This window comes from Anolis sagrei, chromosome 9, assembly GCF_037176765.1.
Source record: "Anolis sagrei isolate rAnoSag1 chromosome 9, rAnoSag1.mat, whole genome shotgun sequence".
NCBI classification, from domain to species: Eukaryota; Metazoa; Chordata; class Lepidosauria; order Squamata; family Dactyloidae; genus Anolis; species Anolis sagrei.
This window is the reverse complement of record NC_090029.1, coordinates 21,440,234-21,453,189: the sequence shown is the minus strand read 5'-3', so window position 1 is coordinate 21,453,189 and position 12,956 is coordinate 21,440,234. Positions and strand designations below refer to the sequence as shown.

Genomic DNA, 12,956 nt, shown 5'->3' with positions numbered 1-12,956 from the left:
TTATTATTATTTATTATTATATGTCTTGGCTTTCACATGTATGTACAGCATTGGATTTTGCCATTATTATGTTGGAAACCGCTTTGAGTCCCCTCAGGGGGAGAAAAGCAGTATATAAATGCAGCAAATAAACAAATAAATAAACAAACCTTTCTAATAGTCCTGTTGCTAGTAAAATAGATTATTTAGACCTTCTCTGCTGTGAAGCCAGCTTTTAAGTCTGAGAAGCAATATGTTAGCAAAGAATAGCACACAAAATTCATAATTAAACACAGTAAGTATAATGAGATTCAGTGTGCGTAGCTTGGGTGAGCTATATAGAAGGATATTAAACCATATATCCATGGTTACCAATTATAACAGACATTAAAACACATTCATAACTTTTACTCACAATGACATTCAAATAAAAGGAACCACCGTTTGAAGCCCAATAAAAAAGATAATTACTGAGCACATCCACACCGCTCTAGCAACGTTATTGTCTCTGTAATATCAAACATTAACAGAAGGTTCCTGGCATTTCCCACTCAAGACTGAACACTTCTGCAAGCGTTTTGAAAATGAGCCCCTACACTTTGGTAAGGTCCATGGGCCTTTATGGCCAAGCAAATGACATCACAAAGGCCTCTTTGAACTTTCATGGATGACGCCTAAGATGTCTCCTAAGGACACAGGCTGAGCTTCATAGACAGCAAAAGGCAAAAGGTCCCTAAGACCAAAAGTAAAGCAATTATGTAATTGCAATAATGTATATTACTTCTTTGCTTCATTGCTACAACATTCAATAAATCTATATTTATGGAGGATGTAACCACCTCTAAAACTAGGACCCTAAGTGATTCTGGACGCTCTGAGCCCCTTCAGGGAGATGGTGGTGAGGTATGAATAAAATTATTATTATTATTATTATGACGACTAATACTACTACTACTACTACTATAGTCTACTGGCCCAACTGGGGATCTCTTAGAGAAAATTTGCAGCGTAAACAGAATTACACCATTCTCATAACAAAACCGAAGAAGCATGCCGTGCCGTCAAGATACTCACAGGAGTTATGCCTCCGACGGAAGCCTTTGGACTGGCTCAAGGATTCCATATGACGATCCACGTAGCTCTTAGAACAAAGGTGCTGCTGCGGGGAAATGGCAACATCCTGGCATTTCGTGTCCGTTCTCCTGGGGATATTTTGGGGGGCACTGCTCACAGGTTTCCTCAGCAATCTGCCTGTGCCGTTCTGGCTGGCGTCTCCTTGGCATCCAATGCTTAAAATACCACGGTCATTTTGTTGGAAATCTCCACATTGTCCATTATCATCCGCGCCCGGAATCTCCAGGATCTTCAGTTCTGCAATATCCCCGGCCCTGAAAACAGGAAGAGGCCCAAACAAGAGGTGTCATTTGTGGCAAAGCCTACTAGGATTCTCTGCGCGCCCCATTCTTCTCCGAAAATTCTATCCTAGTTATATTTCACCTGGTCATGCTCAGCATTGTTTTTAAAATTTTAACTATTGCATTTGGCCCAGCCATAGATTTTTTAAACGTTGTTGTGTTATTGTTGATGTTTACTGCATATTTTTTGTTTATGAGTTTTATTTTATTGTTTTGTATTACTGTTGTTGTTTTTTGCTGATGTATTGTGGGCTCAGCCTCATGTAAGCCGCACCGAGTCCCTTGGGGAGATGGTAGCAGGGTATAAATAAAGTTTTATTATTATTATTATTATTATTACTTCTGCAGAAACGTATCACTTGCTCGCTAACAGTCTAGCAGGTGAGAAAACGGTATTGTTGGAATTTAGAAGCCGTAAATTCTAAATATAATGTTCGTTTGTGGGATTAACATAACTCAGGAACAATTGGACGAATTGACACAAAATTTTGATGCAATACACCTAACAGTACAACGAGTGTTCATCACCCCTAAAAATACAACCCCCACAACAAAACAGACTTAAAACCTCAAAAATACACTATATATACACACACACTCATATACATAAGCTGAAGCTTTTCGGAGCTATTTCGCAGACAAGATCTCTTTACTGCACCGGGACCTTCCCGCCACAATTTATACAGAGAGAGAACTTGAGACTCCGTGGCCACTTGTCAGGCCCGTCCTCGACCGGTTTATCCCACTGGACGCAGAGGCTGTCGATAGGCCTTTTTTCACCTGTGGCAGGCTAGACGGCTGGCCCCCTCCTTGTCCAGGGACGACCTAGCTACGGTGATCCAGGCCACGGTCATCTCAAGACTGGACTACTGTAACGCCCTCTACATTGGCTTTCCTCTGTCGGTGATCCGGAAGCTCAAGTTGGTACAAAATGCAGCTGCTCGGCTTCTTGCAGGAATTCCGATGATATGCCACATAACACCAATCTTACTACAGCTGAATTGGTTGCCAACTGAGCACCGGATCACTTTCAAAGTGATGGTACTTACCTTTAAGGCCTTGCATGGTCTGGGGCCGATGTACCTGAGGGACCGCCTCACCCCATACCAACCCCAGAGATCCCTCCGTTCTGAGGAACAAGATCTATTGGAAATTCCCAGTGTCAAGACCTTGCATCTAACAGCAACTAGACGCAGAGCCTTTACAGTAGTGGTACTATCGCTCTGGAACACTCTGCCACCAGAAGTTCGTGCCTTGCGGGACTTATCAGCCTTCCGCAGGGCTTGTAAGACATATTTGTTTCAACAGGCTTTTGACCTTTGATCTGTTGTTTTTAATTTGTGTTAGATTCCAGTTTGTTTTGTAAGCCGCTCCAAGCCATAGGGGAGTGGCGGCATATAAGTTTGAAAAATAAATAACTAAATAAATAAATAAACACATGCACACATACATACACATACATACACACACACATATATATATATATATATATATATATATATAACCAAGCACACACAAATATACACACACATACATCTGCATACACACATATATACATACACACATACACATATAAACACAAATATGCATATAGACAAGCACACACATATACACAATATATATACACACATATAAACACACAAATATATACACACATATATACACATCTACACACACACATGCACACATACACACATATATATACACAGATACACAAATATACACAGATACACAAATATACACACATATAAACTATATATATACACACACAAATCCATATATACAGACAGGGCCACAGCAATGTGTGGCAGAGGAAAGCTAGTAATAAAATAAAATAAAACTTTATTTATATACCGCTCTATCTCCCGGGGGGGGGGGGGGGACTCAGAGCAGTTTCCAAGTAACATCATCAATACACATGGAGTAAAGAACACAACGATAAGATTATCAAAACAATAAAAGCATAAAAATTGTTGCCATACCACATATATATTAAAAGTAATCCTGCCTGTTCGAGGCAATTTAAAAGGCCGGTCCAAGATTAGTGCAAGCTCAAAAATTCTAAGGGGCCCGGGAATTAAATGCAGTGCTATAGCAGGGTCTATGGCTGTTCATTTCCGGGGCCGATTAGAGGAAATGTTCTGGGTAATTGGCAGGAAGAATAAGGCCATATTCAGCAATGTCTAGGGCTGAGCTAGAACTAGTCATTCTCAAAGGCTTGTTGAAACCACCAGGTCTTCAAGTTCTTATTAAAGGAGGGGCGGGGCCTGTCTAATTTCCCTGGGGAGGGTGTTTCCAGAGGCGGGGGGTCACCACCAAGAAGGCCCTCTCTTTCATCCCCACCAACCGCACTTGAGACGGTAGTGGGAGCGAAAGGAGGACCTCCCCGGAAGATCTTAAAGTTCACAAAATAGGGATGCTATTGTTGTTGTTCGTTCGTTCAGTCATTTCTGACTCTTCGTGACCTCATGGACCATTCCATGCCAGAGCTCCCTGTCAGCCGTCACCACCCCAAGCTCCTTCAAGGTCAAGGATAGTCACTTCAAGGATACCATCCATCCATCTTGCCCTTGGTCGGCCCCTCTTCCTTTTTCCTTCCATTTCCCCCAGCATCACTGTCTTCTCTAAGCTTTCCTTTCTCCTCATGATATGGCCAAAGTACTTCATCTTGGCCTCTACTATCCTTCCCTCCAATGAGCAGTCAGGCTTTATTTCTTAACGTATGGACTGGTTGGATCTTCTGGCGGTCGAAGGCACTCTCAGAATTTTCCTCCAACACCACAGTTCAAAAGCATCTCTCTTCCTTCGCTCAGCCTTCCTTCTGGTCCAGCTCTCACATCTGTAGGTGACTATGGGGAAGACCATTGCTTTAACTATGTGAATCTTTGTTGCCAGTGTGATGGCTCTACTCTTCACTATTTTATTGAGATTGGCCATTGCTCTCCTCCCAAGAAGGAAGCATCTCCTGATTTCCTGGCCTCAGTCTGTGTCTGCAGTCATCTTTGCACCTAAAAATACAAAGTCTGTCACGGCCTCCACCTTTTCCCTCTATTTCCCAGTTGTCAATCATTCTTGTTGCCATCATCTGATGTTTAGCTGCAACCCAACTTTTGAGCTTTCTTCTTTCACCTTGGATAGAAGGCTCCTCAGCTCCTTGCTTTCGGTCATCAAAGTGGTGTCATCTGCATATCTAAGGTTGTTAATGTTTCTTCCAGCCATTTTTACCCCAGCCTTGCATTCGTCAAGCCCCTCACATCGCATGCTGTGTTCTGCATACAAGTTGAATAGGTTGGGTAAGAGTAGACAGCCCTGCCGTGCGCCTTTCCCAATCTTGAACCCGTATGTTGTTCCGTGGTCAGTTCTGACTGTTGCTACTTGGTCCTTTATACAGATTCCTCAGGAGAGAGACAAGGTGATTTGGGATGCCCATACCACCAAGAACATGCTACAATTTATGATGATCCACACAGTCAAAGGCTTTAGAATAGTCAATAAAACAGAAATAGATGTTTTTCTGACACTCCCTGCCTTTCTCCATTATCCAGCATCCGGATATTGGTAATTGGGCCTCTAGTTCCTCTGCCTTTTCTAAACCCAGCTTGTCCATCTGGCAACTCTCTCTCCATGTCTTGCTGGAGTCTACCTTGCAGGATCTTGAGATGATGATGAGGGATGCTATATTTATTTTAATATTTATACATTATTTTAGTAGTTATGCATTATTTTCAGTCTTTATTTTAGTAGTTATACATTAAGACCCTCTCTCTTGTCCTCACCAACTGTACACTTCAGTTATGCAGCAAGCAAATATAAAACCAAACCAAAGGCAGAAGTCAAAACATTCTCATAAATATGGGTTTACCATTGTGGCAATCATTACACACAAACAGTTCTCAAAGTAGCTAATGCTTTGGGAGACAATGACAGGGCATTTGGACAATGGAGCCAGTTCAGCAGAGTTGATGGCGGAAGATCATCGCTTCTATGCTCATAGTCTTTGCTTCTTCCAGCATGCTGACGTTTGTCTGTCTGTCTTCCCAAGAGATTTGCAGGATTTTTTGGAGGAAACGCTGATGGAATCGTTCCAGAAGTTAAGTGTGACGCCTGTAGATGGCCCATGTTTCGCAGGTGTATAACAGGGTTGAGAGGACAAAAACCTTGGTATCCCTACGAACATCACGATCCTCAAACACTCTCTGCTTCATGCAGAAAAATGCTGCACTAGAAGAAGTTTCCCTGTCAAAGGCTTAAGGAAGGAGGCAGAAGGAGCATTTACCTGAAGGTGACTTCGGGTACCAAGCACTTCACTCCATTATGGAAAGGCCGTGTTAAGGAGATGGTTTGGCTGACTTGATCCACAGCAGACACTCTTCCTTGATAGACGCCCAGGCTTTCTCCGCAGTTGATGGAGACAACACTTCCAAGCCAATCTGCAGCCATAGCTTCCTTGATCACTGTAAGAAAAAAATGCTGTCAATGGAATGGGACACTAAAAAACTTCATGTATTGTGATAGCCCCACAGCACTCTACAGACCATCCTCCACATTTGCTTGGGTTAGGAGTGTAGGACCCCAGTAAAATTGGAAAAACACAGTATGATTATTAGGAAATAATAATGAAAATAATAATATTAGAAAGGCATGGGATAAATGGATAAGGCTATAATCGACCCATTTTTCCTTTTAAATCTCAGGTTTAAATAATAATAATAATAACAACCACCACCACCACCTTTGGGATAAATAGGGGACACTATCACCAACCCACTGTCCTTTTAAATGCCAGGTTTAAATAATAACAATAATAATAATAATAATAATAATGGCAATAAAACCTTTGGGCTCAATGGGGGACGCTACCACCAACCCATTTTTCTTTTTCAATGCCAGGTTTAAATAATGATGATGATGATGGCAATAAAACCTTTGGGCTCAATGGGGGACACTATCAACAACCCATTTTCCCTTTTCAATGCCAGGTTTAAATGATAATAATAACCACAACAACATTAATAATTATAATAATGACAATAAAACTTTTGGGCTAAATGAGTGAGGCTTTCACCAACAGATTTTTCCTTTTAAATTCCAGGTTTAAATAATAATAATAGTAGAATCATAGGGTTGGAAGAGACCTCGTGGACCATCAAGTCCAACCCCATTCTGCCAAGAAGCAGGAAAATTGCATTCAAAGCACCCCTGACAGATGGCCACCCAGCCTCTGTTTTAACTCTTCCAAAGAAGGAGCCTCCACCACACTCCGGGGCAGGGAGTTCCACTGCTGAATAGCTCTCACAGTCAGGAAGTTCTTGCTCATGTTCAGGGGTTTATTATAGTTATTATGTTATAATATTATATGCTATAATAATAATGGCAATACAACCTTTGGATTAATGGCTATGCCTGGCCTCCATAGACACACTAATGCAGGCCTGGGCAAACTTGGGCCCTCCCTCCGGGTGTTTAGGACTTCAGCTCTCTCCATTCCTAACAGCCGGGAGGAACTAATGTTTGCACTAATGACTATTATTATTATTACTTTACTGACACAAAAGCACAGTATGTCACAGCAAAAAAGATCTCTATGCTGGATTTTGTATCACAAAAAATCACAAGTCGAACCCTTCCCAAGTGTCTAGGACTGTGTGATGTATTTTCGAATGATGCGCGCAGATCCAAGTCAGACGGCCTTTTGCAGTTGACAGATCGTGATTTTGTCAATGTTTATTGCTTCCAAATGCCGGCTGAGATATTTTGGCATGGCACCCAGTGTGCCCATTATTATCACTGGGACCACCTGGACTGGTTTATGCCAGAGCCTTATAATAATATTATAATTATTATAAATATATAATGTTTATATATTAATATATAATATTAATATAATTAGAAAATGTGGACCATTTCTGCTTCCTTGGCAGTCACCTCTCCACAAAAGTCAATACAACACCGCCTGAGCTCAGAGAGTGCAGCAGTTTTTCCGAATGAAGCAGAGAGTGTTTGAGGACCGGGACATCTGTAGACCAAGGGGCTTGTTTATAAAGCCATTGTCTTCCCAACCCTGCTATATGCCTGCAAGATGTGGACTGTCTACAAACATCAACATTGAGACTGAAATACAACACCGCCTGAGCTCTGCGAGTGCAGCGGTTTTTCCGAATGAAGCAGAGAGTGTTTGAGGACCGGGACATCTGTAGACCAAGGGGCTTGTTTATAAAGCCATTGTCCTCCCAACCCTGCTGTACGCCTGCGAGACGTGGACTGTCTACAAACATCAACATTGAGAATGAAATACAACACCGCCTGAGCTCTGAGAGTGCAGCATTCTTCCAAATGAAGCAGAGAGTGTTTGAGGACTGGGACATCCGTAGGGATACCAAGGTGCTTGTTTACAAAGCTATTCTCCTCCCAACCCTGCTATCTGCCTGCGAAACGTGGACTGTCTACAGACGTCACATGCAACTCCTGGAACGATTCCATCAGTGCTGCCTCCGGAAAATCCTACAAATCTCATGGGAAGACAAGCGGATAAATGTCAGCCTGCTGGATGAAGCCAAGACCACCAGCACTGAAGCAATGCTCCTCCACCATCAACTCCGCTGGACCGGCCACGTTGTCCGGATGCCTGACCACCGTCTCCCAAAGCAGTTGCTCTACTCCGAACTCAAGAACGGAAAACGGAATGCTGGCGGGCAGGAAAAGAGATTGAAATACGGGCTCAAAGCCAACCTGGCATAGACACTGAGAACTGGGAAGCCCTGGCCCTTGAGCGGTTCAGCTGGAGGTCAGATGTGACCAGCAGTGCTGGAGAATCTGAAGAGGCACGAATGGAGGGCGAAGGAGGGAAACGTGCCAAGAGGAAGTCATGTCAAGCCAACCCCGACCGGGACTGCCTTCCACCTGGAAACCAATGCCCTCACTGCGGGAGAAGATGCAGGTCAAGAATAGTCTCCACAGTCACCTATGGACACAACGCCAGGACACCGATCTTGGAGGACCATCATCCTCAGACTACGAGGGATCACCTAAGTAAGTAGCAGTCGACAGATCATGATTTTGGCAATGTTTATTGTTTCCAAATGCCGGCTGAGATCTTTGGGCACGGCACCCAATGAGCCAATGACTACTGGGACCACCTGGACAGGTTGATGCCAGAGCCTTATAATAATATTATAATTATTATAAATATATAATACTAATATAATATCATGCGGTGTGCGGGGCTTGATGAATGCAAAGCTGGAGTGAAAATTGCTGGAAGAAACATTAACAACCTCAGATATGCAGATGACACCACTCTGATGGCCGAAAGCGATGAGGAGCTGAGGAGCCTTCTAATCAAGGTGAAAGAAGAAAGCGCAAAAGCTGGGTTGCAGCTAAACGTAAAAAAAACCAAGATCATGGCAACAAGAATGATTGACAACTGGAAAATAGAGGGAGAAAATGTGGAGGCCGTGACAGACTTTGTATTTCTAGGTGCAAAGATGACTGCAGATGCAGACTGTGGCCAGGAAATCAGAAGACGCTTACTTCTTGGGAGGAGAGCAATGTCCAGTCTCGATAAAATAGTAAAGAGTAGAGACATCAGACTGGCAACAAAGATCCGCCTAGTCAAAGCCATGGTATTCCCTGTAGTAACCTATGGATGTGAGAGCTGGACCTTAGGGAAGGCTGAGCGAAGGAAGATTGATGCTTTTGAACTGTGGTGTTGGAGGAAAGTTCTGAGAGTGCCTTGGACTGCGAGAAGATCCAACTAGTCCATCCTCCAGGAAATAAAGCCAGACTGCTCATTGGAGGGAAGGATACTAGAGACAAAGCTGAAGTACTTTGGCCACATCATGAGGAGACAGCAAAGCCTAGAGAAGACAATGATGCTGGGGAAAGTGGAAGGAAAAAGAAAGAGGGGCCGACCAAGGGCAAGATGGATGGATGGCATCCTTGAAGAGACTGGACTGACCTTGAAGGAGCTGGGGGTGGTGACAGCCGACAGGGAGCTCTGGCGTGGGCTTGTCCGTGAGGTCACGAAGAGTCGGAGACGACTGAACGAATGAACAACAACAATATAATAATATATTATATTATTATAAATATATAATACTAATATAATAATATTTTATATCATTATAAATATATAATATAATAATGTAATATTACATTCTTATAAATGTCTTATATATATATATATAATACATTTATAAGATTGTAATATTACATTATTATATTATATATTGCCTCCCCCATTTAGCCAAAAGTTTGCATTGTCCGTAGTTCATTATATATATATATAAATATAAAATACATTTATAAGATTGTAATATTACTTTATTATATTATATATTGCCTCTCCCATTTAGCCAAAAGTTTGCATTGTTCGTAGTTCATTATATATATATATATATATAATACATTTATAAGATTGTAATATTACATTATTATATTATATATTGCCTCCCCCATTTAGCCAAAAGTTTGCATTGTCCGTAGTTCATTATTATTATTATTATTATTATTATTATATATAATACATTTATAAGATTGTAATATTACATTATTATATTATATATTGCTTGCTTGCATGCTGGTCTTGCGCTGTGCTACTCTGCTGCTGAGTATGCATACCCAGTGTGGAACACATCTCACCACGCTAAAACAGTGGATGTGGCTCTTAATGAGACATGCCACATTATCAAGGGGTGTCTGCGCCCCACACCCCTGGAGAAATTGCACTGCTTAGCCGGTATTGCACCACCTGACATCTGCCGGGAAGTAGCAGCCAATAGTGAAAGGACCAAGGCAGAGACATCTCCAGCTCATCCCTTGTTTGGGTATCAGCCAGCACGCCAACGACTTAAATCTAGACATAGTTTTCTTAGATCTACAGAGACACTCGCTGGAACACCTCAGCAATCGAGAGTCCAAAAGTGGCAGGCTCAAACCCAGCACTTCAACCAATTGCTGATACCAAATGAGAGACCCCCCCCCCCCCCCCGGGCACACAGAAGACTGGGCGACTTGGAAGGCATTGAACAGACCGCGCTCTGGCACCACGAGATGCAGAGCCAACCTTAAGAAATGGGGCTACAAAGTGGAATCCTCGACATGCGAGTGCAGAGAGGAGCAAACCACTGACCACCTGCTGCAATGCAACCTGAGCCCTGCCACATGCACAATGGAGGACCTTCTTGTGGCAACACCAGAAGCACTCCAAGTGACCAGATACTGGTCCAAGGACATTTAACCAACTACCAAACTCACAAGTTGTGTATTTTTCTGTTTGTTTGCTTTGTTCTGTTAGAAATGTAATATAATAGACTGGCTGCTCTGACACGAGAAATAAATAAATAAAATAATATATATTGCCTCCCCCATTTAGCCAAAAGTTTGCAAACTTTTGGCTAAATGGGGGAGGCAGGGGAGGTCACTCAATCTCCTTCCTTTCACAACGAAAGGCCTGGTCCGGCTGGGGCGAGGCCGAGGAGACCCCGGGCGGTCCTTCCCGGGGGAAGGGAGGCCTCCTCCCCGCCCCAAAGGCTCCCAGAAGGGAAGAGAAGGCCCCCAAGCCCTCCCTCGGCCTGCTCCCTACTCTAGGCCGGGGATAAGGCGCCGAGCAGGCCCAAAAGCGGCTCACTCACTCACTGACTCGCTTCTCCCTCCGCTTTTCCTCACAGCGTCTTCACACCGGAAGCGACAAGCCATTGCCCCGCTCTTCTGCGTCACTTCCGCTTCTCCTTCTCTCAGCGCTCACGCAGGCGCAGAAAGGACACGGCACGCCTTTCCTTCTCCAGAGGCGAAGGTGCCACTCGCAGCACGCATGCGCAGAAAGCCTGCTCGGCCCCTGGAAGCGGCTGACTATTGGACTACAACTCCCATCAGCCCCAGCCGTTGCGACCCATGGTGTGGCATCATGGGGGTTGGAGTTCAACGCTTCCTTCTTGGTGTTAGAGGAGTAATAGTCTCTCTACAACCACAGCAACTCCTGAATTGATCTGAAACACCTTGAAAAGTTCCGGAGTCGAGGGCCAATCATCATGATCGATCATGATTACCAGTTATTAATTACTAATTATAATTATATTATAGTGCTTTACTAATAATACAATATAATAGATTGTGTGTGTGTATATATATATATTGTTGTTGTTGTTGTTCATTCGTTCAGTCGTCTCCGACTCTTCGTGACCTCATGGACCAGCCTACGCCAGATCTCCCTGTCGGCCGTTACCACCCCCAGCTCCCTCAAGGTCAGTCCAGTCACTTCAAGGATGCCATCCATCCATCTTGCCCTTGGTCGGCCCCTCTTCCTTTTGCCTTCCACTTTCCCCAGCATCATTGTCTTCTCTAGGCTTTCCTGTCTCCTCATGATGTGGCCAAAGTACTTCAACTTTGTCTCTAGTATCTTTCCCTCCAGTGAGCAGTCGGGCTTGATTTCCTGGAGGATGGACTGGTTGGATCTTCTCGCAGTCCAAGGGACTCTCAGCACTTTCCTCCAACACCACAGCTCAAAAGCATCGATCTTCCTTCGCTCAGCCTTCCCTAAGGTCCAGCTCTCACATCCGTAGGTTACTACAGGGAATACCATGGCTTTGACTAGGCGGATCTTTGTTGCCAGTCTGATGTCTCTACTCTTCACTATTTTATCGAGACTGAACATTGCTCTCCTCCCAAGAAGTAAGCGTCTTCTGATTTCCTGGCTACAGTCTGCATCTGCAGTAATCTTTGCACCTAGAAATACAAAGTCTGTCACGGCCTCCACGGTTTCTCCCTCTATTTTCCAGTTGTCAATCATTCTTGTTGCCATAATCTTGGTTTTTTTGACGTTTAGCTGCAACCCGGCTTTTGCGCTTTCTTCTTTCACCTTGATTAGAAGGCTCCTCAGCTCCTCCTCGCTTTCGGCCATCAGAGTGGTGTCATCTGCATATCTGAGGTTGTTAATGTTTCTTCCAGCAATTTTCACCCCAGCTTTGCATTCATCCAGCCCCGCACATCGCATGATGTGTTCTGCATACAAGTTAAAAAGGTTGGGTGAGAGGATGCAGCCTTGCCGTACGCCTTTCCCAATCTTGAACCAGTCTGTTGTTCCGTGGTCAGTTCTGACTGTTGCTACTTGGTCCTTGTACAGATTCCTCAGGAGAGAGACAAGGTGGCTTGGTATGCCCATCCCACTAAGAACTTGCCACAATTTATTATGATCCACACAGTCAAAGGCTTTAGAATAGTCAATGAAGCAGAAGTAGATGTTTTTCTGAAACTCCCTGCCTTTCTCCATTATCCAGCGGATATTGGCAATCTGGTCTCTGGTTCCTCTGCCTTTTCTAAACCCAGCTTGAACATCTGGCAACTCTCGCTCCATGTATTGCTGGAGTCTTCCTTGCAGGATCTTGAGCATTACCTTACTGGCATGAGAAATAAGGGCCACTGTACGGAAGTTTGAGCAGTCTTTCGCATTTCCCTTTTTTGGTATGGGGATATAAGTTGATTTTTTCCAGTCTGATGGCCATTCTTGTGTTTTCCATATTTGCTGGCAAATGGCATGCATCACCTTGACAGCATCATCTTTTAAGA

General features: G+C 43.7%; 1 protein-coding gene across 3 annotated transcripts in view; it reads right to left on the bottom strand.

The window, feature by feature from the left end:
* Window positions 1-11,128, bottom strand: part of EDC3 (enhancer of mRNA decapping 3) — a 39,636-nt gene extending 28,508 nt beyond the window's left edge. The window contains exons 1-3 of one of the 3 annotated variants that reach the window (XM_060755521.2): window positions 11,027-11,128; window positions 5,671-5,848; window positions 1,054-1,367 (exon numbers count right to left, since the gene is read on the bottom strand). In XM_060755521.2, the coding sequence (XP_060611504.2) occupies window positions 1,054-1,367; window positions 5,671-5,848; window positions 11,027-11,090 (556 nt within the window). In that variant the 5' untranslated portion in view covers window positions 11,091-11,128. The remainder of the gene's footprint in view (window positions 1-1,053; window positions 1,368-5,670; window positions 5,849-11,026) is intronic. The other 2 variants (XM_060755524.2, XM_060755523.2) reach the window with 2 other exon arrangements.
* Window positions 11,129-12,956: the final 1,828 nt, after the last annotated feature.